Source organism: Diaporthe batatas (genome assembly GCF_019321695.1).
Source record: "Diaporthe batatas strain CRI 302-4 chromosome Unknown Contig00001, whole genome shotgun sequence".
In the NCBI taxonomy this organism is placed as follows: domain Eukaryota; kingdom Fungi; phylum Ascomycota; class Sordariomycetes; order Diaporthales; family Diaporthaceae; genus Diaporthe; species Diaporthe batatas.
This window is the reverse complement of record NW_025408548.1, coordinates 2465482-2492177: the sequence shown is the minus strand read 5'-3', so window position 1 is coordinate 2492177 and position 26696 is coordinate 2465482. Positions and strand designations below refer to the sequence as shown.

General features: G+C 57.8%; 8 protein-coding genes across 8 annotated transcripts; 2 read left to right on the top strand and 6 right to left on the bottom strand.

Annotated features, from left to right (window-relative positions):
• Positions 1-687: 687 nt before the first annotated feature.
• On the bottom strand, positions 688-1968 carry KVR01_000749 (uncharacterized protein; the record flags this gene model as incomplete). Its single annotated transcript, XM_044782755.1, has 1 exon — positions 688-1968. One exon carries the CDS (start codon positions 1966-1968, stop codon positions 688-690), a length of 1281 nt encoding a protein of 426 aa, XP_044650698.1.
• Positions 1969-2620: 652 nt separating this feature from the next.
• KVR01_000803 (uncharacterized protein) lies at positions 2621-3325 on the bottom strand (the record flags this gene model as incomplete). Its single annotated transcript, XM_044788379.1, has 2 exons — positions 2621-2812; positions 2876-3325. The coding sequence occupies 2 exons, from the start codon at positions 3323-3325 to the stop codon at positions 2621-2623; spliced, it is 642 nt and encodes a 213-aa protein (XP_044650752.1).
• Positions 3326-3775: 450 nt separating this feature from the next.
• On the top strand, positions 3776-6674 carry KVR01_000688 (3-keto-steroid reductase). Its single transcript, XM_044787635.1, has 2 exons — positions 3776-4230; positions 4300-6674. The coding sequence occupies exons 1-2, from the start codon at positions 4157-4159 to the stop codon at positions 5705-5707; spliced, it is 1482 nt and encodes a 493-aa protein (XP_044650637.1). The 5' UTR covers positions 3776-4156; the 3' UTR covers positions 5708-6674.
• On the bottom strand, positions 6021-8351 carry KVR01_000788 (uncharacterized protein; the record flags this gene model as incomplete). Its single annotated transcript, XM_044781541.1, has 3 exons — positions 7512-8351; positions 6876-7334; positions 6021-6794 (listed from the first exon to the last, which is right to left on the bottom strand). The coding sequence occupies exons 1-3, from the start codon at positions 7821-7823 to the stop codon at positions 6021-6023; spliced, it is 1545 nt and encodes a 514-aa protein (XP_044650737.1). The 5' UTR covers positions 7824-8351.
• A 2690-nt stretch (positions 8352-11041) lies between these two features.
• On the bottom strand, positions 11042-11928 carry KVR01_000484 (uncharacterized protein; the record flags this gene model as incomplete). The annotated part of the gene is made up of 4 exons (XM_044787374.1): positions 11042-11106; positions 11219-11332; positions 11527-11701; positions 11836-11928. 4 exons carry the CDS (start codon positions 11926-11928, stop codon positions 11042-11044), a joined length of 447 nt encoding a protein of 148 aa, XP_044650433.1.
• A 526-nt stretch (positions 11929-12454) lies between these two features.
• KVR01_000920 (uncharacterized protein) lies at positions 12455-14918 on the bottom strand. The gene is made up of 2 exons (XM_044792310.1): positions 13348-13841; positions 12455-13282 (listed from the first exon to the last, which is right to left on the bottom strand). The coding sequence occupies exons 1-2, from the start codon at positions 13621-13623 to the stop codon at positions 12743-12745; spliced, it is 816 nt and encodes a 271-aa protein (XP_044650869.1). The 5' UTR covers positions 13624-13841; the 3' UTR covers positions 12455-12742.
• Positions 14919-15191: 273 nt separating this feature from the next.
• KVR01_000621 (uncharacterized protein) lies at positions 15192-17264 on the top strand. Its single transcript, XM_044789036.1, has 2 exons — positions 15192-15401; positions 15470-17264. The coding sequence occupies exons 1-2, from the start codon at positions 15319-15321 to the stop codon at positions 15684-15686; spliced, it is 300 nt and encodes a 99-aa protein (XP_044650570.1). The 5' UTR covers positions 15192-15318; the 3' UTR covers positions 15687-17264.
• Positions 17265-19195: 1931 nt separating this feature from the next.
• KVR01_000623 (uncharacterized protein) lies at positions 19196-23966 on the bottom strand. The gene is made up of 2 exons (XM_044789662.1): positions 20220-23966; positions 19196-20163 (listed from the first exon to the last, which is right to left on the bottom strand). The coding sequence occupies exons 1-2, from the start codon at positions 23624-23626 to the stop codon at positions 19299-19301; spliced, it is 4272 nt and encodes a 1423-aa protein (XP_044650572.1). The 5' UTR covers positions 23627-23966; the 3' UTR covers positions 19196-19298.
• Between the last annotated feature and the right edge of the window lie 2730 nt (positions 23967-26696).

The window sequence follows — 26696 nt, the reverse complement described above, 5'->3', positions numbered from 1 at the left end:
GCGACTTGAAAGTGGAAAAAATATCATTATCCTAACAACAAGTTGGCAGCCGAACCCAAAGGTAGTAAGTCCAACCACAATTGCCAATGACTCCAGACACAGTGCCCACCGTTTAAAAGTCGGTGGGAGCCAGTCACTGCAAAGAAATATCCCGAAGCGCCTGATTCAAAATGAACAGGAATTACCGAAAGGAGGGACGCGCTGTAGCACCGAATGAGGTGGCAGCGCGTGAGGAAGGACGTGGCGCCTTTCTCTTTTGGCCCCCCCCCTTGGTTCGAACTGGCTACCTGTGTTGTTTTGTACTTTTGTTTCGGGAGAGTCGTGGTTCGATTACAGCTTGGGGTTAAAAACTTCATCACTTCTTTTTTGCTCGATCCCATATGGCATTCTATGGACAGGTTATGACACTGGTGGATGCGCCGCCCAGGGCAGCGCATCAGCGCCACTCGTACATCGTGTTCTCAACTGCGCTTTAATCGGCTGCTACGGACGAGAGTCATGAGTTTGAGGCTTTAGACAAGTCAACTAAAAGAAACATCGTATGTGCTCCGGTATTGCGTGGAAAACAGTAGCATTTGGGTATCACTGAAACAAGTCTTTCACCCCTCCCCCCACCCAAGACCTCCCGTCCGTCCCAACTGTGCGCCAAATCTATCAAGAGTGTCGTGCTCGTCCAAGAAAACCGCATCACTGCGAGTCCAAAGGCGGAGGCAAGTTCCAATCCCTAGGCGCAGGCCTCTTCCTCGTCCGCGTCGACCTCCGAGTGCCACCACCACCGGTATCGCCAGCGCCAGCAGGCCTGCCAGGACCGCCCACGAACCTCAGCACCCAGTCCCTCACCCGCCTCGTCTTGTCCAGCTGCGGGTGGACCTTCTGCTGCTTCGCCCCGCGCCTCCCGGCCCCGGCCAGGTCAGCGGCCGCGTAGTGCCCGCCGTCGTCGCCGGGCCCCAGCCTCCGCCCGCGGTGCAGCAGGTACACCCCCGTCATGCCGCGCGGCAGGCTCCCGCCGTAGACCTTGCCCCTGAAGACGTTGAGCGCGACGTTGCGCATGAGCACGATGTCCTGGGCCCTGAGGCCGGCCAGCGGGCTTGACGAGGCGCCATCGCCGCCGCCGGGCAGCCAGAACGTCACCGAGAAGCCCGACTTGGTCTCGTCGCCGACGAGCACCTCGACCAGCGTCCTGGCGCTGCCGAAGCGCGTCTCCACCGCCCGCGGGGCCGCGATGCTGATGATGCCCGCGATGAGCGTCACCGTCATGGTCTGCGGCCGGATCGACTCGAGGTACCGGGCGGGCGGGATGTCCTCCAGGTCCGAGAGGTGGTCCGCCGCGGAGGGGCGGCCGGTGCGCTGCCGGCCGGGCTGGAGGGGCGTCCTCACGACGATAGTGGCGTCGTCGGCGGCGTTAGTGAGGACCGTCGTGGAGTCGCCCTCGTCGCTGGTCGTCAGGAATGAAGTAGACTTGGAGGTTTCGGTGGCGCCGCCTGCGGGGGAATCGTGCTCGCCGCTGCCGTGGTGGGCCTGGGAGTCGTGCGGCACGAGCTGGGACGAGACCAGGTCGTCGTGCAGCGCGAGCGAGTGCTCATACCACTCGGCCAGCAGCTTGCTCTCGTGGCCGGCGGAGTCGTCCTGGCTCAGGCCCTGGGAAGCGGCGTCGAAGGATATGCCGGCGGTGGTGAGGAAGTCGGCGCTGGAGGGGAAATTGTTCACGATGTTCAGATCGTGATACTGGGAGAAACCGGTTGGGATGTGAGTGCGCTGCAGCGAGAGGGAGCGCCATAGGGGGATGTCCAAGAGAGATCTGTCCTGAGACGCTGTAGATAGTGGAGGATCATGTTTCGACTGCTTCGAAAGGCCCGCGAAAGCTGCAATGGAGTCTTGGAAAGTCTGGAGGAGGTCAGGGCTGTCCCAGTCCAGCCGGTCGGCCTCTGGGGCGCCGGTCAGGATGATGACCGACCTTCCCATTGCCATCGGTGTAGCTTCAAAGGAGACACAGCTGACCCGAATGATACACCAACTACTGCTAAGTCAGCAAGATATTTTAGACAAGGGAAGGATCTCCTTGGGCTTGCAGGACCAAGGTCTAAACACTTGCCTATGGTGAGAATGGGCGCTAGCGCCTCGAGTGAATGAGACTGTTGGCTGCAGTCAGTGTGGCCCACTGCGCACGAGCCCTCACACAGATGACAATCATGCCCTCATGGCTATTCGAACAATTGATTATTTCCCCGTAAAGCTCTAGAGTATGATAATGGGGGAATCAAGCAATGTTGGAGAACATCGTTGGCCGCTGAGTCGTCAGGCTGGGATGGAGTTGCCTGTATCAGTCAAGACGAATTCGTATATGGATTGCCCAGTTCGGTCAAGCAACATGGGTCAGGGTTAGGGGTGTACACACTCCTCACTTTCAACAGGCAAGAAGCTCATGCCAGCGAGTACATTCTTCTCCAGAAGCCTGCCTCTTAGTTGACGTACCTTCCAGTCAGAATGGTCATTTCTCCACCGAAAAGATTCATATGCCTCGTTTCCAACCTAGAATGCGAAGACCATGGCTAATTAAGTACGGAGCACCCCTGTGCAGATATCATGTCAATCATCTCTCTGTCCCAGAACAGAAGAGGCCTCAGGCGGGCACCGCAGTTCCGGCCGCGTCGGCACTTGAACTGCTGGCAGCTTGGTGCTTCTTGCAAAGTGGCTTGTGTCTCTCCTTCCAGTCTCTCTTCTGGCATGCCGTACTGCAGTAGAAGACAGAACGGCAAGCGCCACATGCCTTCAACTGTGCCCGGGAGAGCAGGGCACCGCCAGGGGTCACACACTATAGGTGGTAATAAGCAAGGAAGCTCTTGTGGTTTTCTCATCCCCAGAGAAGGATGCGCACCTTCAAACAACCGCAGATTACATGTCCCTTGTCCGCACCCTTGAGGCGGAGCTCACGTGCTGCTGGGAAGTCGCCCTTGGCCTCCAGGACGCGGGCCATGTTGTCTCTGCTCGCAGCAGCATCGATGCGCGGGCCAAGCCCCATGCCGCCAAATGCTACGTCGTCCCTGACCTTGAGGGCGAACTCGAGGGCTTCTGCGGCCTTGTCGAGCTTCCCGGCGGCAAGCAGGGCGTCGCCGAGCATGTTGTAGGAGAAGGCGGCGTCGACGGAATCGGCCCCGTAGAGTCGAACCTTCAGCCGGACAGCCTCGACGTGCAGGCGGACGGCCTCGTCGTACCGGCCGGCCTGTTTGGCGATGTTTGCGGCGTTGTTCTTCTCGATGGCGGCCAGGCCATCCGACATGTCGGTGCCGGAGTAGAAAGCCTTGAGGTCTGAGTGTATTGGTTGCATGTTGGTGGGAGTGGGGCGGGTTCTGGTGTTGGAAGAGGTTGGAAGAGCACTGCCGGGCCTGGGAGTTACATTGACATGTACAGGCGCCGGCACTGGCTCTATTATATGCATACATACTCTGTGGTCAAACGGAAAACAAACAATGCGGCGAAACATTGTTGCGTGGCACTTGGCAACCCCCCTTCCCTCCCAAAGACAAACGGAATCCCACCTCTGTTGTATCTGCGCCTCGCCTCGTCCGGCGCCGACAACACGGAAAGGGACACCGGTCGACGGACGCGGGCCGGGGCGACAGGGAAGCTACCCGGCCGGACAGGGGTGGGCGGATGCAGGTGTTGGCGCTGCAGCCCCGACTGCTGGACTGAAGCGCGACATGGTAGTAGTACGAAATTAGTTAGTTAGGTATATGAAAATGCAGACGGGTGATAACAAGTCCAGATGGCGCAACAAGAGCAGCTCCATGTCATGGCTGTGAGCTGTTGTCTGGCGTGCCGGCGGCCAGAAACTGCAGCAGCGTGCACGGTTCTTATTGCCCGACGTCAACTCTGCCTTCCCATCCATGTGACCATGTCCTTGTCTTTCTACACCATGTCCCATCCCACTCCGACCCACCTCAGTCCGATGAGCAGACCGTGTGTATAGCCAGCCATACCTTGAGCTTGTACGAGCGTCAATGGCCGGCAACTTGATCTATTTGCACCTGAAAAAAAAAAGTCCAGCCCACACCAGGTGACGCAAAGAGCAAAAGACACGGCCGAGTTAGACCTCCGTCTGGTCTGCGAGCCCACCTGTCAGGAACCTGAGCACCATTGCTCCAGAGACGCCCGCCCAATGGCTGCCGCAGCACCTTGGGCAGACGTCCCTGCCAGGGACACCTTCTTTGCCCTGGTGACGGGCGCAAACAGGTAACGTACCAACCCAATCCAGCCCAGCACACACAAACAACAACAGCACTGACACCAGACAACCCACAGCGGCGTCGGCCTGGGCATCTGCCAGCGCCTCATCGACGAATTCCTCGCCACCCGCTCCCTGACCTCCCACCTGATCCTCATCCCCACCACCCGCGACGCCCGCAAGTCGGCCGAGACCACGCGCCACCTGCGCGCCCACCTCCTCAAGACCGCCGCCTCGCCCCGCCTCCGCGCCCGCACCGGCGACAGCAGCAGCCCACAGGACACCGCCGCCCGCGTCCACCTGCTCTCCCTGCAGCTCGACCTGTGCGACCTCGCCACCGTGCACGCCGCCGCCTCGCGCCTCGTGGGCGCGACCCTGCCCCTCGACGGCCACGACGGCGGCGTCCGCGTCCCGCGCCTCGACGCCGTCGTCCTCAACGCCGGCATGGGCGGCTGGACCGGCGTCGACTGGTTCAAGGCCGCCCACAACTTCCTCACCGCCGGCTGGATCCAGGCCGTCACCTGGCCCACCTTCAAGGTCGCCCCCGCGGGGATGACGGTGGACCCGCTCCCGCCGCGGAAGCAACAGGAGGAAGAAGACAGGGGGGGCAGGGACGGCGGCAGGGCGAGGCCCCTGGTGGGCCAGCTGTTCTGCGCCAACGTCTTCGGCCACTACCTCTTCGCGCGCGCCATCCTGCCCCTCCTCAGCAGGCGGCGGGGGCCAGGCGCCGACGCGGGCATCCCGCCCGGCAGGCTGATCTGGGAGAGCAGCGTCGAGGCGGCGCGCGAGCACTTCCGCCCCGACGACCTGCAGGGCCTGGAGACCAACGCGCCATACGAGAGCACGAAGCGGCTGACGGACCTGCTGGTGCTGACGGCCGACCTGCCCGCCGCCCGGGCCCACAGCGCACCGTACTGGCGGCTCCCCCCACCATCACCACCAGGCGCTGCTGCTGCCGCCGCGGAGGAGGAGGGGGGGGAGGGGGAGCACCAGCCGCCAAAGGTCTACGTGTGCCACCCGGGGATCGTGGTGACGACGATCCTGCCGCTGCCCATGATCCTGCAGGCCCTCTGGACCTTCGCGGCGTACGTCGCGCGCTACTTCGGGTCCGCCTGGCACACCAACACGGCGTACAACGCCGCCGTGGCCATGGTGTGGCTCGCGCTCGCGACCCAGGAGACGCTGGACGCGGCGGGCGCCGGCGCCGTCAAGTGGGGCTCCGCGTGTGACATCCGCGGCAACGCGCTGGTCAAGGAGACCGAGGTGGACGGGTGGGGGTGGCGGGGCAAGGTCGAGGGCCTCGAGGACGACGACGGGGCGACGGGCCCGCTCAGGAAGATCAAGGGCCGCAAGAAGGGCGCGCGGCTCGTCACGGAGGAGAGCAGGGCTGAGTTTGAGGAGACGGGGGCACGGTGCTGGCGCGAGATGGAGAGGCTGAGGCTGGAGTGGGAGACGAGGATGAAGGAGGCCGGCTTGACCGGGTAGGCATGCCTAGCTGGGGCCATGTGAGCCTCTCGAGGAAGAGAGAAAAGTTTACTAGATGACCGGCGACGACTTTGGTCCGGATTATCACCATGAGTTAACGTGGTTGAACGGCCATCGCATGCATATATAAATATGGGGCGTTTATACAGCTCAAAACTAAAAAAAGTACAATAATCATAATATTCTGCTCGACAAAAAGCACACATTTATTAGCCAGGGTCATCAGGTATCCAAGGCGCATTACAAAACACTACCACGACCGAGAGTCACTGCGTGAGTGGCCCTTCTCAGTGTGGACTCCAACCCACAGGCCTCACGCCTCAGAAGCAGCGTTCTCCGCAGCCAGCCGCTCCCGATCCCGATCGGTCTCGACCCGCCTCAGGCGCACCTTGTCGGCGCGGCCAAACAGGCCGAGGCACAGCGACAGCGGCGTGGCAGCGAGGGCGATGACGGCCTGGAAGATAAGCGCCCGGTTCATGTTGTTAGGCGGGTTCGCGCCGGGCCCGGCCTTGAGCGCGTCCGAGACGATGATGAAGATGGCGCCCAGGAGCTGGCCGCCGGTCCAGGCGAGCGTGCTCGTCACCTCGGGGCTGACGGGGTGCGTGACCTCGACCAGCAGCTCCGAGGCGACGGGGAGCAGGCTGAAGCTCGAGGCCCCCAGGACCGCCAGCACGACGTACGGCCCCGCGATGTCGCGCGTCGCCGGCATCCAGATGAAGATGAGGTAGCAGAGCGCCGTGATGGGGATGGCGACTTTGATGGCCAGTATGAAGGTCTTGGTGCGGTCCAGGATGGGCGAGGTGATGGCCGCGGCGACGAGGCCGACCACTATGAGGATAGCACCCGCGATACCGCTCTCGGTGTCGTCGAAGCCGTAGGGCATCATCATCTGGTTCAGCAGCGAGGAGATGGAGTTGAAGAAGCCTACGTAGACGGCGTAGGAACCCCAGATCATCCAGAACTCCGGGGAGCGGCTGAGGATGCGAAGTGATTCGAGGATGGGGAGCTTCTGGGTCTCGCCCGAGGGGCCGGGCGGCGTGGGCGGCTTCGCCGGGAGAAAGAATGAGGGTATCGCGCAGACAGTCGCCTTGAATGTCATGTTAGCATGCGGTGCGGGTCCATTGCCCAGTGACGGTTGGGGCCGGGGGGGGGGCGGTGGGTCACACACAATAATAGCAACGTATAAGACGGCATTGGGCACGTCACTTGCGGAATAGACCCAGAAAGGTATGATCAACTGCCCAAGCGCAGCACCAAAAGGATTGGCCAGACTCGTCAGGGCGGTGGCGGCCACGCGACCTCGGTTGGTGAACCACAGATCCGAGTATCTCGTGGGCGCGGCCAGCACGAAGGGCTGTGAGAAGGCGATGAGGAGCTGCCCAAACATGGTGAGGCCGAAGCTGGGAGGTGAGGTGCGAGTGCCGCCATATCGGATCCAGTTGCCGCAGAGGGTGAGCACCGAAGACGTGATGATAGATGGCTTGGGCCCCCAGTGGAGCACATAGATGACGGCCGGGGAGATGGCGACGAATGCCAGGAGGAAAGCGGTGGAGAACCAGTTGACGGCGCTCTCAGAGGTGTTGAAGAATTCGGCAGCACTGGAGACGACGGGTGAGAAGGTCAACCACTAGCATGATAGGAATGGTCAGCCTCATTTTGTCCTCGACGCAGGTACGATGCAACCTCGATCGTCCACCCACGATCACTGCATAAGCCTCATGTGCATGTGTGTGGGCTTGGAGCCTGTGGTATCAGGATTGCACACGTCGCACAGCTTCAAAGAAGCATTTTGTATCAGACTTACATCCCAGCTCACGACGATGTTGAGCAGAGTCAACTGGACCAAACCAAACCACCTCCTCTTGTAGACCTTGAAGAACTCGACGGTGCCGTCTCCGGCGAGCTCTTGAGAGGGTCGCGACTCGTGGAACAAGGCATCAAGACCAAGGCGTGGAAATCGGCGACCACTAGATCCCCTGGCGGACCTGTCCTGGATCTGATCTGGCAGGTCGACATCGTCACTTTTCGAGCCCGAAACCCCTCGTCCGACCACGGGATCGCTTTCTATGCGCGTGCACCCATCCTTCCAGTCTCCGTCAACGGCGCCGGATCCCATACTGGCAGTGTCGTACTTGGGACTTTGTGATATCGAGTACCACCGCAGGAAGCCGTGAGCAACGCTGAGTGACGGTTGCACGTATCGACCCGGTGCACCTAACCTCTGCAAATACCCGGCTAGAATTGAGGCAGATCCAGGTTGGAGGATGAGGCCTACTCGCTTTGCTGGCGTGTCTGCTTTATCGTTCGGTGCAGCTTCTTGACCGACTGGGTCGCGAGTAGGTGAACAACGTGCTCGCCCCAGGTGAAGGACGATGTCGCGGTGGATGTGAGCTGATGTGGTGCGGTTCTAGAACCGATGTCGTCTCATTCACGTGCTTTGAATCATCACCTCGGGCTCGCGACAGGCGTGGCAGGGGCAGCAAGCGTGTCCGAGAAGGAATAAGGAATGAAAAGAGGAGGGGCGTGCCTGTATGTATGTCTTATCCCACAATATCAAGAAAGGAGTGGAATCGACAGGTCAGGAGGGTGTCCTGCCCCCGGCCCGGCCGTGTTATGTATGTATGGGATGTATTGTGGGCGAGAGGGATGTGATAGACCGTGGCATTGGGGAGGGGGACTCGAGGTGCATGAAGTTACGCCTATTCGAGTAGGCTCGAAGCACGCGTTGGTGCCCACGGGTGTAACTGTTAGCAGGGTCCCTCTTCCCCATTTGCCCATGCCCCAATCAACCCTCTTCCCTGCAGTGTGGTTCTCTGCACTACACCACGCATTTCGGGGCCACTTCCCGTGGTCAAGTGGGCTGTTCTGGCCGTTCAAGGGACCAGCCAGCCCGCCCAGTGTGGGACATGGTCCAGCCCTGGTGCCTGGATGGCCTGCCCGTATCAAAATGGAAAATTCCTCCCATTGTTTGAGCCGCCTCGCCTCTCATTTCACCAGCGCTTGACATCCGCGCTCATGCATGATGCGAAAACCACTGAGATTGGCTGGCTGATAAGCTTGTACAATCATAGAATACACAGTATTTATCTATTGGTTATGTGATATGTCACCTTCCCTGGGCCGAACATTTTACCCTTTTATCGGTCCGCCTCGCTCACCACAAGAATAGGGCGCCTTCTCAGCAAACCACAAGACTATCTATCTATCTCTACCTATCTATCTCTTGTCTCTGCCGAGCTCCTGGCTCAAACTCACAAGCAGCCACCCCCAGCCCCAAGTTACCTAGCCTTCCGAGATTTGGTTGCTTCCCCGCATAACCCGGGGCCGGGGGCAGCCAATGTGCTCTGTCCGGTGCAGATCCGGCCGGGTCCCATCGCAAACTCGGCGCCCGCGGACCAGGCGTACCGTCCGGTGCGCGGGAGGAACCCCTTTGTGTTGCATTTAAACTCTGATGCTACTGTGCCTGCCGAAGGTCAACAACGTCTGTAGACTACCACAGTAAAGCTGTGCGCAACGGCACGAAATTTATTACCATTCTTATTAGTGAAAGGCAGTGGGATGGATATATTATCCCAACTGGTAACTATAGTTTATGGTGGCAACCCGTAGTCGATGTTTTAGGCACGCACCTAGGACCTGCTCATATTGACAACGAGAGGTCCCATGGCCGGCCTTGAAGACATCTGGTTTTCTTCTTCTTTGCTTTTCAAGTAAAACATCCTTGATTGTATCCCGTAGTGATCAGGAGCCGGCCCCACCCCACCCGAGTTCATAGCCACGCGTTAAAACCAATTCAAGCACTATATCTACGTGACATCGAGCCGCAAGCTCATATGTAAACTGTGGCTGCCTTAAAACAAGCCCATCAGCGAGCGACACAGGACCTACAAAAACATGCAATCCCGCCATATGGGACAAGAGGCGCCGGGTGGAACTATGTCTCCCCTCTAAGGCCCATCCATAACGGGCCAGAAGGCTGTCCCTACGGCTGTCCCTGCCACTAAGAACAGCATTTATCGGCGGCGGCTACCGTCGTTACAACATCTGCGCCAGTCCAAGCCCAAGTTTAGGACCAGACCCGAGGGCGGCCGCGGGATCCCTACGCATCGCATGAGCAAGCCCACCCAGTACTCGTCAGCGTAAAACACATTCCGACAATGAGGGAAGACGTTCTATGCCACAATACCTGTCGTGCGGCGGGTACCGCACCATGGCACACACGGTCGAGGTGGCGACGGCCCGAGGGATTCGAGCGTTGCTGGCTGAAAGCCTTCATCTATTTATACCCTTTGCTGCCCGGCTGAGTCCATGGAGTGGGAACTTGGATGGATATGGTATGTAGGTCACGGGAGCTCAGCCGGGATATTGTCCCCTGTTGTACGTCGACTTGGACTGCCCTCGTTTTGGGGGTGTACTGTCTGTCGTCTTGACCTGCTCCATACTGGGAGGATGTCAGTCTGTCCCAAGTGGATGGAGGGCCTGTGCCCACCCATGTCGAGGTTTTCCAAGTGGGACGCGGTATCCCGTGCTCTGGGATGTTATATCGTGACCGTCCTTGGATCCCTGAGACTTCGCCTTAGAACCAGTCAGTCAGTCGGCCTGCCTCGCTCGCCAACTAGAGTGTGGCAGTCGGAGCCCAGATGACACAGTCTGGCTACCTCTCACAATCCGAAGCCAGCCCAGGCGTCGCCACAAGAGGCACCCGGTTTATGGATCTGGCTCCCCACATCACACCTCTCTGCCCTTCCCCACCCTAAGTGCGTAAGTGTTTCTGTGCATGCCCCTCTTTGGGGGCAAGTAGGGGTCAAATAGGACCATCCCACGTGGGCTGGACGCGAGAGACCGAAGCGACAAGACCGTAGGGTACTACGCAGCAGTGTAAATCTAAAAATTCGTCTTCGTTTCGGGGAGTCTTTTTTGAGTGTATATGATACAGGTGACTGAAGCAGACCGACCGGCCTCAAGTAGGACCGAGCCTTCCTCACTCACAACCCCACCATCGTCACTCGTCGTCACGCATTTGTACAAGGGACAACGGTGCCGCATCTTGATCGTCTTTCGTCTCTTTTCCATCGCATGTCCACTCCACCCAATCGATGTGTGCTAGAACCGGTGGAGGCGAAACCCTCAACCTCCCTCAAGATTGAGTTTAGCGCTCGCGAAGCCTGGCGTTTTCTATAGGCGGGGAGTTTTGGTTGTTGTTCCTCTAATCCATACACATTGCAATGGAATGAAAAACACGGGTTGCCGTTCTCGCGGGCGCCGACACTCGGGTGGGGGGCCTTGGGGTTTGTCGCCACCGGTTCGGCTGGTTCTGGGTCGACACAAGTTGGTTTATCGGAGCTTGGACCACAGCTTGGGGGCGGCGCACGCCGTCGCGCAGTGGGCGAGGTGGAAGACTGGGCGAGGTCAAATGTCAGTACGGGGGGCATTCCGACGCAGTGGTGCGGCGCATCGAGACCCGGCCTCACCGGGTCAGAGGACCTGGTATATGGATGAAACTGGACTTACACTCCTCAACACAGTCCTCCTTGGCACCTCCGTCGGCCTCTTGCGAGGTGACACGCTCAACGCACTCGTCGTAGTGGTGCTTGGCCGGGGCACACTGCTTGGACTCCTTGCACTCTGTGGGAACACTACGTCAGCCCTCTGTTGTGTACCGCAATGTAGCTATCCCACTCGTCTCGGGGTCTTCGCTTGCTTCCAGAACTCGCCGGGACGCAGCATAGAAACGGCAGAAGCTGGGCTTCCCAGGCGGTGGGTGTGGCAGCCGTCCGCGATCTGTCGGGCAATCTCGGGTGTGGGCGGTCGTCTCTCACCTTCCTCGAGTTCCTCCTTGGGGTCCTTGGGCTCATCGTCATCTTCCTCTTCCTCCTCCTCCTCCTCCTCTTCCTCGGCCTCAGGCTCGTCTTCAGCAGCCTCCTCAGACTTGTCCTCGGAGCTGGACTCCTCCTTGGATTCGTCCTTGCTGTCCTCGGCGGGCGCTTCCTCTGCCTATGACGTCGGGGATGGAAGTGTCAGCCAATGGAATCGGTCAATGCGGCCTGCGATAGGACAAATTCGTAGAGCTCGCGGTGGGACGGATGCTCGCAGATCGAGGGCGAGCTTGGCTGCTGTTATTAACGCACCTTGGAGTCTTCCGCTGCAGGGGCCTCGGCCTCGGCGACGCTCCATGGCGCGACGGACTCGGCGAGGTCGGCGATCGTGTCCCAGAAACCCATTGTGTCTTTTGTCAACCGGCGCTGGCGGGCTGAGTTTGGGTCAATGGCTTGTGAGTGTTGACGGTGAAGTGGAGTGGAGTGATGGCGGTTGTCGTTGACGGGCTGCCGGGGAAAGCTCTCAGCATGAGAAGAAAAACCGGCATGACTTCTGGCTGGAAGTAATTGGGCCATGTTGATTGGCCCGTTCCTTCCCGGCCACTTAGACTTGTGGGTCCCGCTGCGGAAGCTGGCTGATCCTGACATAGAACGCCTTTTCCACTCGGTCGTATGAATTTCAATCTTGTAGCCAATTCAAACGTCATTGCGAAGGCAGGAATTAATTATGGAACAAAACCAAAGGGAGCTATGAAATCTGGTATGGTGAACTTGGTTGGACCCCCAGCGTTGAGGTACATGTCCCTACAGTTGTGCAAGACAGCCCTAACCCTTGAGCAAACAACGACAGCAGCATCATGCAGAAGAAGTCGAGTCCAGAGGATGGTGTCGGTGGTCGGAACATACTACGGTATCATGTAGGTTTGAGGGGCAGAAGTAAGAATAGTATATATACTGAGGAAAGCGAAAGCATGAGCTATTTGTGAGATTCTATTCGTGAACATTCGTGGACCAAAATTCAGGTATGACTCGTCCCGCTCCTGAACTCCAAGCTCCTCATCAACAGAGACAAAAGTGCCTGTATTGTGCGTGTGAACAAATGACGTGGGTATCAACGATCGTGATGTATGTCCCTTTTGTGATTCCGGCCGACCGGAGAACGGGATAGGGCTGGGTGAGAGTTCTGCGGGTCTAACGTAGCGCACACGGCGCACCATTTCTACTGAGCCCTCTCGGCGTCTTGGCGGTCCCTCTCCTCGAATTGCTGTTCTACAGCCTGGGCCTGCGCTTCATCATAGTCTGGGGGTGGCTCGTTCGGTGTCGCCTGGGGCTGCTGAGTCTGAGGCTGGGCCGGATTCTCGGCTGAAGCAGAACTCGTCTGGGCCGGCTGCTCGGCTGACGGCGGTTGAGGCGGACTGCCGGCCCCCGTGGCGGAGTACGGGGGCAGGTCGTCGTCATGGACGGTGATGCGCGTTCCCGTCTCCCTTGCAACGTCTCGGGCATGTGAGAGGCGCTCATGCATGAGGCTGTACTTTGAGTGGAAACCCTCTACTCCCCCGTGGTTGAAGATCAGCAGTATCTCGATACGAGGTACATCGCCGGGGATGCCACCACCGGCTCTAGGTTTGGCCTCGGCTCTCCATCGCCAGGCTCCGAACCCAAGCAGCCCACCTGCTCGTGGCTGGGGGTCATAGGTGTCGAGTATGAAGGCCGAGAAGGACTGAAAAGCCTCTGTGGGCTGCTCAGCAAGATATATGATCTTGAAGTCACAAGTCAGCCGAGTCACGCCACCGCAATACCACAGAAAGGGAAACAAGGGCTCACCCTTCTGTTGGTGACATATGCGATTCCCGAATCACATTTCACGCTGAAGTTTGGGTTGGAGGTTCGCAACGCCTTGGGAACGGATAGTTCGAGGCTCACATAGCCAGGCGTCTTCAAGAGTATCTGCTCGTCTTCCAGGGGCTGTATCTCGCCCTTCTGGCTGAGCATGACCCAACTGCGTTTGTGGTTAATGTCATGGCTATAAAGACAAGGGTCCCGAGGCTGGCTCTGGGCCGTGATGCTCTGATGCTGGAGGGTACCCTGGTAGAGGTCCATGGGGGTGGGCAGACAGGCGAAGACAAGGGGGTGGGCGGTATGCTTCGCTGTGACCAAGACGAGGAGATATGTCCTGACTAGTCGGAGACGAGGAGGTATGGAAGAGGAAGGGAAGGGGCAGGGAGAGAGGGGTTTGGGATCGCGAAGATAGAGCAGGCATAGAGATAGGGTGGAAGGAGGGAGATGGGGACTCACTTTATCGACATTTTGAAAGCGTCGAAGGGTGGCTACAGCGTGGGCAGGCCCTGAGATTGCTCCGATGCTGGGGCTCAAGCAGGTCGGCACAGGGATGTTGGAGACTGGTCGAGGCTCGGGAGAGGCAGAGCACGGGAATGGACCGGCAGAAGCAAAGTGGGTTAAGGGTTCTGGGTTCTGGGTTCTGGGTTCTGGGCTATGGGTTGTGGGATTATGGGCTGTGGGTGGTTCCTGGACGGCTGGCCCAAGCGAGTCCCCGCGTCAAGGTGAGGCGGCTGCAGTAGTTCGCCTCGTCTGGCCGGGCGGGCGTCGAGTAGTTCGTGTGGTCGGTCTGGTGTGCCCTGGCCTGTCCTGGTATGTCCTGGTATGCCCTGGTCTGCCCACGGGCCTCTTGATGAAATCGCAGGAAATGGGCAAGAGGGCAAGAGGGCAAGAGGGCAAGAGGGCACGGCAGAGCAGGCCTGGGGCGGCGATTGGGCGGCTGCGAGGTCAGATCCGGATGCCCAAGGTCGCAATCAGGCCGGCCGGGGTGGACTGTATGAGATTCAGTGCTAATGACGGCTGCGAGGCAGCAGATGCAGCATGGGTTGTGGATGTGTGGATGCGTGGGTGCGTGGATTCGTGGATTCGTGGGCGCGTGGGTGCTTGGTTGTGTGGGCAGGTTAGCGAGGGCGGTGGATGCGACCCCGGACTGCAGGATGTCAAGAGAAGTGGTATCCGGCGCCTCTCCTTGACTCGAGGGTCGAGATATGCGTCACGGCGGCCGGCTCGGGGACGGGGGGGCAGGGCTGTGTGTTGCCTTCGGTGATGTACAAAGTGCGTCTGCGCTCCGCTGCTCCGCGGCTGCTCTGCGCTGCGCTGCGCTGTGCTGTGCTGTGCTGTGCTGTGGTTGATCGATGATCCGACCTCTTCGGTAGAACCAAGGCTTGCAGGGGTCCCGGACAAGTCTCCGATTCAAGCACCACAGGGTTCGTGGTCGGTCCCAGGTTTGGTAGCAGCCACAGTAGTCTGCAGTTGGGCAGGCACACAAGCAGATGGAGGATGGCGGTTTGAGATATCGCTATCGCTGGTAGGTGCTCAGGTGCTGCAGTGTGCAGTGCGAATGGCCGATGACGAGGTTCCGCACAGGCAAAGAAGAGCTTCCAGAATGAGACTGGCAGGCCAGGGTGGTGGCTGTTGTGGGGAAGGCGTGGGACGGGGGGCATGCCCAATCACGATTCAGCTTGGCTCCCCCAGCGGGCCCACAGCAGAGTACTCCGTACCACAGTACCCATGCTCCCATGTTCCAATGTACCCATGTCCCATGTGCCATGTACCCGCGTGAGTGTCCCGAGATTATGGGGGCTAAACTCGCAACCTCACCACCTTACCAAACTTACCCAACTCACCCACTCTGCCACTTGATGCATTTCTCATCGGCACAAGCATTTGTCAATTCACAGCAACACATGCTTGCCATTTGGACCATGCAGACCGGCGGAAAGGCCCCGATCCGCATCGATGTCCAAGTGGGGACGTCCTGTCCCATGTCTGTCCCACACTTTGTGTAGACTGCATATGTCCACCCATCGAGCCCGCATGCTGTAAGTGACCATACACTAGTCTATCTGCCATCTTGCCATATGCCTAATCCTAAGCGAGGTGCGCTCAGTCCGACCCAGTCTGGTTGTCTGGAACGGCCCTTTCAGCCTCTTTTCAACGTGGGGATCCGGCCATACCGAGGGACCGCCATGCCCGCCCGTCTGCCTGGCCAGTCAGTCAGCCAGCCAGCCAGCCAGGCTCCAGATCGCTCCTCGCATTCTCAGTCACCTGGGCAGCTGGCGTCGTCCGCCCTCGGTGCGAGAGTGCTAGATCCATTTTCTTTCTAAATCTTCTTTCCTTCTTTCTCACCCGCCTCCTTTCATTTCCTCGGGGCTGGGCCTCAGGTCCTCAGGGTGGGGACAGTCAGACAGTGTGCAGACACTCCCGGCTTGCGCTACTACATAGTACTATCGTGTGGTCAAGCCTGCTTGCCTGCGACCTCTTCGGCCCCTTGCCCGATCCCATCAGGAACACATGAGCCAAGCGGCCGGGACCCTCCCTATTTGCTCCATCTATGCGCCCAGGGTTCCGCTGGCTGTTCCATCCAGCAAACCCCGCCGATGCTGACCTTGCTGATTCCTGCACATGACCATCACTTTGCTCCTCCAGAGACATACATGCCGTTTCCCCCTCCCCCAAAACCCGGATGGCCCAATGCCACCCTTTCATTTTCATAATGGCGCCGTCCCCAGCCGTGGGGGACCCTATCAACCTGTGGGGGCTCCGTGGCCGCGGAAGAGAGAACAGAAACGACAGGAAGCCACTCCTTCGGCCCGGCTTATGCAGCATCCGCTCAACATGACACCCAGGGGCCGTTCCGGATCTCGTCTATAATGAGAACCTACTTCTGCGAACGTGTTGGTGCCGACTGCCGTCAGAGGGCGTGTGCATGGCCCATCTAACGATCCTCTCTCACCTCCCATCCTCGCCTGCTCATGGGCTATGACATTGCGGACCCCCTCACATCATGGTACTGTGTACACTCGGGTCGAAGTCTGAGGTCCAACACTCATCTACGGGATGTTATTCCACAAGAACGTCCTCCCATACGAGAGTGTCCCATACGAGGGTGTCCCATACGAGGGTGGCTAATAGGAGTCCGCACCTGGTCCCGTGGCCCGCAATAGTGAGAGAAAATATTCAGGGCCAAGAAAAATGGAGATACTGGGAGCACAACCCTTGCGGCATTGTAAAGGCCCAAAATTCACCGCCTTCGATCGTCTCCTTCGTCTAACGCCAGCGAATTGGAAGTCGGCCCGTCCAACTGTGAGCCTTTTATTTCCGGTCGACTGCAGACGCGCCTCGATAGTTGCCAGTGCTGGGCAGTGATTCATTGCTGTGGCTCATTCCGATACCGTCTCCTGCTTCCCCATGCCCCCACCAGATTATAACGCATGGCTACCCGGTACAGAGCTGTCAACGGGCGGCTCATCCCGAGTGGTTCATTTTGTTTCGGGCCCGCATATCTTCTATCGGCCACTGCGATTTTATCGCAGGCCTCTGCGAGATGTACAGTGTATAGTGTACGACGTACGGTAGGGGCAGCAAGCACGTGGGCTCAACCCTCCATACCACGGCATTGAAAACCTTATTTCGAAATGGGACCCTCACATAGGGCTTCAAAGATCAGAGACCGACAATAAGCGTATCCAAAACTCACCGTCCGCCCTTGTCCCCATGGCCGCCGTTCCCCCACGTCATGTGTCCAAGCAGATATCCCTAGCCGACCTACTTGAACCACGAATCGCCCTCACGATGAGACATGCTTCTGATCTAGCACACCGGTCGGCTAAAATGCAGCTGTCGTTCCTTCTTCAAACAAGAGGGCTGAGAGTGCTGCTCAGCTGTAAATGTGCGAGCCCGAGAATCTGTCACATATCACAATTCCGACCGGATCTGATCATGCCAAGTTAGCTCGTGGCGCTCACCGCCATACAAGACTCGTCATGTAATGGCAAGGCCCTTCAAGTGAGCACGAGAAAAGAAAAACCGCAATGGGGCGGCCAATGCTGCAACGCTCCCAGCAGGAAATTAAGGCGGATCTTGTTTCGAAAATGTCAAGTTGTCACTCCCTACATGACTGGTGACGGCGATACATCAGATACAGTGCTAATGACACAGAGTGTTGAGAGAATCGGCCCATCTGGTCGAGAGAAACCAGTATGGGTCCCTACCGCTCAGTCAAGTGAAGAAATGGCCCACCCTTGGTGATAATCCCAGGGGCAAGGGCTCACAAGTCGCATGTACTATGTAGTACTGCCCTTGCAAAATGCGTACTTGATGGCGTCTTCCACAGTGTGTTGTCAAAAGTAAAACCAAACTGTCAAGACTCCCTCTCATTTGGCACAATGATGATGACCTGGCAGCCCTGAGGCCCCTGAGAGCTTATTGAGAAGCATGATGCCGTGACTAGCAGCACGGAAACCGGAAAGCTGCCCATTGGCGATGCGCACTCAGGCTGCGCATCACTATGACCTGGCAGGAGCATCTGCGCCAGTGCCTTGATTCGGACGGCGCCAGAAACGAGATCGGGCAGGGACGACGTCGTCGGCTGCCTTGTGCAATCTAACGATCCAATTAGGGTGCCGAAGATGGCCGGGCCGGGCCCAGACCGTCCGCCTGTGATCGTCTGAGGACGGGGGCGAGCCGACACAAACAGTCACACATGCTGTCATCCTGCGCTGGGACTGAGCAACCGAGGCCCTTCGGGTGAAGGGGGGGGCATTCCCACAGCATGATGCCATTCGCCAACAGCAGAGCGGCCACCCCCCACGGCTTGCAGGTAGCACCGTCGCACCGACGGTTGGAGTGGGCCAGTCAGTAACCATCACATTCTGGGTCTGTCTGCGGCTGGCCGAGAAGGAGCTGTCGGAGCGCCCCTTGCGGAGCAGACAGGTGCTCAGAAGTCTCTGCTCTGGAGGTGGCCGTGTCCAAAGGTGGCCCGCCTTGGGCCCTGGACCGTCAAGTGCTCGCTGCCCGTTGCGCATCAGGCAGTCTGGTCCATTCTCACCCCGGCGCCGTATATCGGTACTCGTGCATGTACCAAGAATACGCAAAGCTCCCTGCCGCATGCCGATCTGACGACGGCACCAGCATGCTCATCAAGGTCTGGATCATGTCACCGGAGAATAATCTATGTCTTGTGTTACACAGATCTGCATGTCATGTTAGTGTATTTGAATGGCGGAAAGAGTTCCGTGCAAGTAAATCATTGCTGCCCTACACATGGGTGACGGACTCTTCGATGGAAACCGGACGATTTCGTTGCTCAAGGGGAAAGAATATAAACAAATATGCGTCCACTGGAAATTGGGCCCATTAATGACATATCAGACAACTCCCTCAGGCAGATCTGCTAATTGATATAGAGGCAGATACTTAGACACGCGGTCTCCCCAACGGTGGTTACACAGATCTGTCACTGCAGCGTCTAACCCAAGAGGGCACCCACATACATGCCCAGAGAACGTGTTTGAATTCAATTGAGCCTTGGTTTGTACATGGGAAAGGAAAAGAGAGAGTAAGGAAAGTACATGGGTGGGGAGACATAGTAACGGGTACCGAAGCAGCACACGCTATCAAAGCCACCAACGATAACTCGATATCTAGGTTGAAGCAGTTAGTAAGATGCTGAGTGGACAGTCTGGAACAAGTTGCGCGTTGATAGCGAGTCTTTTTCAAAGATCGAGAGATCGCGTAGCCCAAAAGACTGGCCGAGCAAATAGAATTGGTCACATCGCCAGGTTTTGCTTTTTGCTCAAACATATCACGAAAGTAGGGAGGAAAGAAGCGTGAGTGATTTGAATAATTTCGAGCGAGATGATTCATCTACGCCCGGTATAGTCATACAATTATGTACGTGCTGTCTATGATAACTCCTATCCCATATTTACAGTCGCTCATGAGCCGTTACCATTTCCATCTTCTTTCTCGTCTCCTTTCGTAGAGGATGCACCAGCACCCAGCGGCGAAGGTGCCGGTTTCGTCTGGGGGAACTGCTGCCAGTCTCCCCCCGCCCGATCGATCGGCGACCAACCCGCCGCGCCGACACTGCCCGCCACGATACCAGTCATCAGAGTCGCCGCCCCCAGCACCGAGTTGGACCTGGACCTGGACCGGTTGGACCTTGACCTGTGCCTCGAGTCCGGCGTGACGCTGCCGACGTTGCTTCCGTTGTTGCTTCCGACGTTGCTACCGACATTGCTACCGCCGTCGCCGCCCTTCGAGCCGAAACTATTCTCCCGAGTCGGGGTCTGCGGCTGCCTGATGGAATTGGAACGAGAGTTTTGTTTCGAGTTCTGTCGCGACATGCTCCTCTTGGGCAAGAAGACCTCCTTCGGATGCTTCATGGCGAATTTCAGATTGTTAACACGTCCGCCCTTGAACCGCTTCAGCCAGTATAGCTCGTCACGGATCTCGGCAAACTCTGCCGGGAAGTTCTGGAACCGCTCCGTGTCGTCGGAGAGAGTGACATCTGGAACCTTGGTTTGTGCCCGGCGCTTGATGGCTTCAGGGACGAGCTTCTCGAGCAGCGAGTCGGGAACGAGTCGGACGACGATACCGATGGGTATCGAGATGAAGCCGAGGACGATGGCGGTTCCCCACATGCTAGCCGTCTGCCCTTCAGGAGCGATGGTGAATGCGTGTCCGCCAACAAAGATGATCAGAATCTGCCCGCCACACATGATGGCACTGATGCCGATAAAGAACCAGTTCTTGAAGAGGCCTTCAAAGATGTTGAAGTTGTTATCCAAGCGACGGTTGCTATCTCTTGTTAGTCTCCTTGGCTTTTGATTGAGAAATGAGTTCCGTATACTTACTTCCATTGGTTGAAGATTTGCATCCAAACAAATGTGTTGAAGACCAGAGTTTGGATCTGGGCGTCATTGGCATCATCACCGGGGATGACCGAGTTGCCACCAAAGTAGATGAGGAACGTGATGACGAGCTGATAGATCGCCTGGCCGATGATCATCTTCCACATTGTTGTCGAAATGATGGACGCAGTCCTGCGCTCGGGCTTTCGGTGCAGCACACTGTCCTGTGGGGGGTCAGTTGCCAGGGCCAAGGCCGCGAGTGTGTCCATGATCAAGTTAACCCATAGCAGCTGCACAGCCGTCAGAACACTGCTCTCATCGTTGCTAGCAACGGCCGAGACGAATGTCAAGACGACAGCGGTGATGTTGACGGTCAGCTGAAACTGCAGGAAACGCTTGACAGCATCATTGACAGCACGGCCCCACTTCAGAGCCTTGACAATAGAGCTGAAGTTGTCGTCCATGAGGATAATCGCGGATGCTTCTTTTGCAACCTCGGTACCGGCAATTCCCATTGAGAAACCCACGTCGGCCAATCTTAGGGCTGGTGCATCGTTGGTGCCGTCTCCTGTGACAGCGACAACCTCGCCCTTGTTTTTCAAGAGACCGACCAAGATGCGCTTGTCTTCAGGGCTCGAACGTGCGAGAACGTGGAGCCGTGGCAGAATCTCTTGCTGCTCGGATAGATGCATGTTGCGGAACTCTGGGCCTTCCATGACGATAGAATCTGGTTGCAAGATACCACAGTCCTCAGCGATAGCGCGAGCTGTCAGTTTGTTGTCACCAGTCACCATGCGGACAACGACGCCAGCGATCTGGCAGTCTCTCACAGCTTCCCGAACACCCTCGCGCAAGGGATCTTTGATGCCGACCATGCCGAGGAAGACCATGTTGTTGAAGAACGATTCGAATGAAATCTCATCCTTCTCGCCGTCAACACGTCGAGCCCTTGGTGGTGGCCACTTGTCCAGGTCCTTGTACACAATTCCGATGGTTCTCAGAGACTGCGTTGCGTAGTGCTCGATCAGGCTGGTGATAGTGTCCTTGTGTTCCTGGCCGAGGGGAGTAGTGCGGCAGTCGGACGACGGGTCGCGAAGCATCGAGGTACATTGTGCAAGGACAATTTCGGAGGCACCCTTGACGTAAAGCCTCGCCTTTCCATCGGGAAGCTGGACAACGATACCCATACACTTGCGGCCGGAATCGAAAGGGATGAGTTGAAGGACCTTGGCGTTTGCCCTCTCCTCCGCGACTGGTCCCATGGCTAGGTGCTCCTTTGCGAAGGTAAGCATCGCCATTTCGGTCTTGGATCCAATGTAAGTCATCTGTCCATCTACCTCACCCTCAAAGGCTGTCGAGTTGAGAGCTATCGAGTTCTTAAGCAGTTCCTTCACATCTGCGCTCAGTGTTTTGACAAGCTCCGGGGCGCTGACGTCCAATGTCCCAGAAGGTACTGGCTCGTGGCCCTCCCTAGCTGGCGCGCCGCCAAACCTGTGAGACGTGCTGATCGTCCCCGCAACGACCTGCATCTTATTCTGCGTGAGGGTGCCGGTTTTGTCTGAGCAAATCGTGCTGGCATTGCCCATGACTTCGCAAGCCTTCAAGTGTCGTACCAAATTGTTGTCCTTCAGCATGCGAGTCGTCGCAAAGGCGAGAGCGAGGGTGACTGCCAGAGGGAGACCTTCAGGCACAGCGACGACGATGATAGTAACAACGACGATAAAAATCTCGAGGAAGTTTTGACCCTTTTCGGTGGGTGTCGCAGTGCTGCCCTTCAATTTGACCAGGAACTCGATGAAAAGTACAATGAACAGCAGAAGACCAGCAGCACCTCCGAGCTTCGCAATATACTCAGCAATGACGTTAAGCTTGGACTGGAGCGGAGTCATCTCTGGGTCGTCGTTAAGGGCCATGAGAGTCTTGCCATAGCTCGAGTGAATACCGACAGAAGTAGCCATGAAAGTGCCAACACCTTCCATGACGCGGGCGCCAGACTGGATGAAGGGGTCCATTTTTGCGAGGTTCTCGCCATTTTCGATGGCAGCATACACCTCGTCGGCGGGGCGTTTTCGAATGACGTCCGACTCTCCTGTCGCTTGGGACTCGTCACATTTCACGTTAAAGCCCTCAACCAGAATACCATCGACCGGGATCATATCGCCAGGCTCGAGATGGAGCACGTCTCCGACGAGAATGTCGAAGATGCTCAGCTCAATCGTCTTTCCGGATCTGACCACTTTGACTATCCGATCCTGCTTTTTCTTGTTTAACTTTGCGAATTGCCTCTCCTTCTGGAAGTCGTTCAGAGAGCCGACCATGACGACAATCACGATGGCAACGATGATGGCTACACCCTCGACCCACTCAACTGCTGGGCTGTCCTCGTCGTGGTGGGTGCCGAAGGTCTGGTACAGGCCGATTGCCAGAGATACGACAGCAGCAATAGACAGTAAAATGAGCACCTTGTCGTTGTAGGTGATCCATATCAGCTGCAACAGACTCTTGCCCTTCTTCTCAGGGAGCCTGTTGTCCTTGAAAACACGTTTCCGGTCGCCAAAGTTTTGGTCTCGGTCGTGAGCATCGGGGTGAGCGGTGCTGGCCGCGGGCTGAGTGGGCTCTGCGCCCTCTGTCTTGAGCTTGTCAGTGCCGGTCGCATCCTCAAAGGTGACGGCGCCGTCCAGGTGCTTCTCGTCGACACCCAATCCGGCTGATCGGTTGGAACGTAGGCCCTTTTCGATCCCTCCCAGTCCCCCCAGGCGGTAGAAAGCCGAAAGGCTCTTCGGGTTGAACATCTTGCCCAGCTGGCCGGGGCTGAAGGCGAACGGGTTGTTGTCCACCTCGAAGTCTGCTTCCTTGCCTTGGTCAGGCTTGAGGGCATTAGGGTCGTTCATGACCTGGGCGTGGTCAAGCTCCATGGAAACCTTGCCCTTGGCTTCTCCCTGCTCGCTCTGGTAGAGAGTGGTGTTGGTGTCGACCTGAGTGGAAGATCTCGGGTGGGACTCGTCGGCAGAGTCGACGCTGTTTTGCCTGGAACGGGGGCCGCCATGGTTGGGGACGGCCAGGAAAGTCTGAGAGGGGTCCTTTGCACGAGAGATAGGGCTGGAAACGTTGTGAGGGCTGGTGGGGCGGCTCTCTCTGCTCTCGAAGGACGGCTCCGTGTCTACTTGGGTGCGGGTAACGCCATCGGAAGTCTCAATGGTGATTCTCTGGGATGACCATGTCTGGACGGTCTGATCGACGACGGTGGAGGGGCTGTAGGTTTCTGAGGGTGAGATTGGGGAGTGGCCACGGCCATGCTGGGCGTTGGCGGCGGCATCATTATTATTATCGACGTCGTCGGCGTCGGATGTTGGGCTGACGGCGGTGGTATCGATGGTGATGGTAGGGGCCCTGGGCCTAGCAGGAGCCATGGTGGAGGAGGGTGTCGTGGCTGGCGGCGCGGAGCTCGCACTTGGATACCGGCGGTATGCAAGTCGCGGCCTACAGTAACATGCTGCTCCGGGACGGAGTGGTACCAGGCTCAGTCAAGACGACAAGGCTGGATGTCGGGGGTGGAGGACGGGTGGACGGATGGGCTTGTCCTATGTAGGAGACGGTCTGCAGGCGAACATCCGCGTAGGGCAGTGCAAGGCAGGGCGAGCAAACAAGCAGACGAGAAAGGCAAAGCAAGCACCAAGTGGGTGCCGAGTGTAGTAATAGCAAGCAGCAGTACTGTGCAGAGAGTTGGGTACAGATTACCTTGAAATCTCACATACACGGTAGCAGGGGAAACAAGACATGAGGAAGTTACACGGCAGGGATGCAAGGTATGGGGACAGGAGCAGGGGGCCAGGCTTGTCAGGGAGCAAGGAGCCAGCCAGTATGGATCCTCCCCTTTAGCGTGGTGGCTGTGCAAAAATGCCCAGCCCGCGCTTGCAGTTTCTTGCAGGGCTGGCTGCAGGAGGTCCCAGATGATTGGAGCTCTGGCCGACGGTACCCAGGTACCACGACCCGCGTGCCTTCTTGGCACATTGTTCGCAGTTGCCCATGTTGCCCTTACACACGCAACAGACACAGTTCTGGAGGTGTTGGCCGCAACAAGCATGGCCAGGCCCTGGGCCGACTAGCACCACAGGTCTGGCGCCAAACATTCGGAATTCTTTTTTTTGGTGTATGCCGTATGATGCATTCATCTGGTCCATGTCAAAACGTACAGTACATACGTGCAGACAGACGTGCTCGGGTTCTTCACACGACTCGAGGCGCAAAGTAACGGACTGCTTGACAACAACCGGTGACAAAGAGCGACTGGATTTGTTGGACGGCCTCCTCCAACGCCTCGCCTCCCTCCGCCTCCTCAACAATCGAGCGGGCAGGCGGGCAGGTGGGCAGGCGGGCAAGCAGCCCATTGACTAGGTGACCGACGGCGGCTTCCTGCGGTTGGTGCTGCGCCATGGAATTACCACGCGGAGGCCGCAAACGTCTCGACCTAAGCACTCAGCCAGCCGGCCACAGTCAGTCGGTCGGTCAGTCAGTCAGTCAGTCAGTCAGTCAGTCAGTCAGTCAGTCAGTCGTTTAGACTCGGGCCAAGACGAGCCTCGTCATCCACGCCGCTACGATAACCGACTCGCCGGCTGAGCGATGCTGCGGATGAGGAGGCGAGATGATTCTTGGGTCTCTGACGGAACCCAAAAAAAAGGCCTCCAGCACCCGCCTGGTGGACCTCCAGTTCTATCGTCATCATCGTTGCCACATCAATCAAAGTTCACCTGGCCCACAAGCCACGGCTTTGCACCATAGCTCATGGGTTGCCGCACGCCTTCATCGGATGGGTGCGTGTGTCTACACGGGGAGTGTCTACTACAGTACTGTGTATACCCGGAAGCCCCAGCACCGCCAAGAACAGCCCTTCCCACCCGCCAGGAAAATGTCACCCGATGATCACTCTACTCTCTACTCCGTACACAGTCCTGCTGTGCTGATATCGTCGTCGTGGGACCGGCAACTGCGAATCTGGCCTGCCGCCTGCCGCCGCACCTCACCGTTATTTGACAAACTCCATGGCCAAGAGTTCCGTGGTAACTCTCTGCTGTTGCTCCCAATTTCCACACATCTGCCCTCGATTCAGGGCATGACATCCACGCTGCCGCCGTGATTAGCGCTGGACCCTCATCTCCGGCCGGTGGAGTTGTGGTGCCTTACCCAGCGAACCCAGCGAAACCCAGCAAACCCCTCGCATTCCCCTTCCACCCACCTCCCACCTCCCGGGCGCCCAGCCGTCCAGCCCGTCCTGCAACTAGACTTCGGGGCCCCAAACACTCCGAACCGACTAGTCGCGTTGCGCCCCTGAAGCTCCCGCCTCCACGCTGCCCTCGACACCCTCGCGCCCACTCCGGAGTACAGACCGCCTCCCCCCAAGCGACGGCTTTTCCGGTTGTTGTTCGCCTAATACACAACGAGGCCCCAAGCCCGCGAGAGTGCCCGCTCCCAGCTGTGGTCCTGGCCTCTGTCCTGGGCCTGTTCTTGACGTGATTCTAGAAGCTTTGCCTTTGGCTCTTACGGGGGTGCCCCCGATCCGGGCTGGTCGACTTCACTGATCGCCGGAGGGGGGCCCACCCGGTGACCCGCCCGAAACACATTCTGTCTGCAACCTCTGGGCACATTAGCGATATCAAAACACCTTGGCAGTCATTGGTGTCATTGGTCATGCCTCTTGCGCATCTCTCCCGCCCGTGCCACGCGTTTGCAGTCGTCACCTGACTTAAGCAGTAAAGTGTTTTCCTTGGGCCAGCTGTGTTGGATCGTGAGGATGCACCTCTGCGGCTCATTGTGGCACCGATCCTGCTCCCGTATTAGACAACCGAAGGAAGCCAAGCATCGCCATCTGTCGCAGAATCCAGCAGTCTGGATCGGCCCATCCTAAGACAAGCTATTTGTGCACAACGGCGTCATCCTCGGCTGTGACAGGATAGAGCATTTGCATCTCCAAGCACGATGCCGTTACACTGCTCAAGCCCACCTTGTGCAGCACTCTGATTAGCCACCTGGACGTCTCCCGGGTGAGCTAGATGCCACGGTCGCAAGGAAATTAGGCTAGATCCTAGGCCTTAAATCTTCATCAATACTGCCATTATCGGGTCAAGCTTCACATGGCCTATCTACACCCAGACCTACAGTCAGAATTCACACAAAACTACAGATATCATCAAGAGTATCCAGATTTACTGCTGGGGCCAAGAAAATCTTGGCACACCCACCCACCTGCGCCACCCCTCTGAATAAGCTCGCGGGCTCTCCCATGGCGCGAAGTCTCGGCCGTCTTGGTGACAGCTGCCCGGTTTCCTCCAGCCCCGTGGCAAGAGTGCTAGACGATCGACGGGCCTTCTTGGACATTGCTTGTGTGGGCTTGTCTTTTGCCCAGCACTCAGGTGGTACATTGAGGCTGTGCAAGACATGATTGGGCACGCTCCTTGCTAGCGCGCCTTGCTTCAATGATCCGAA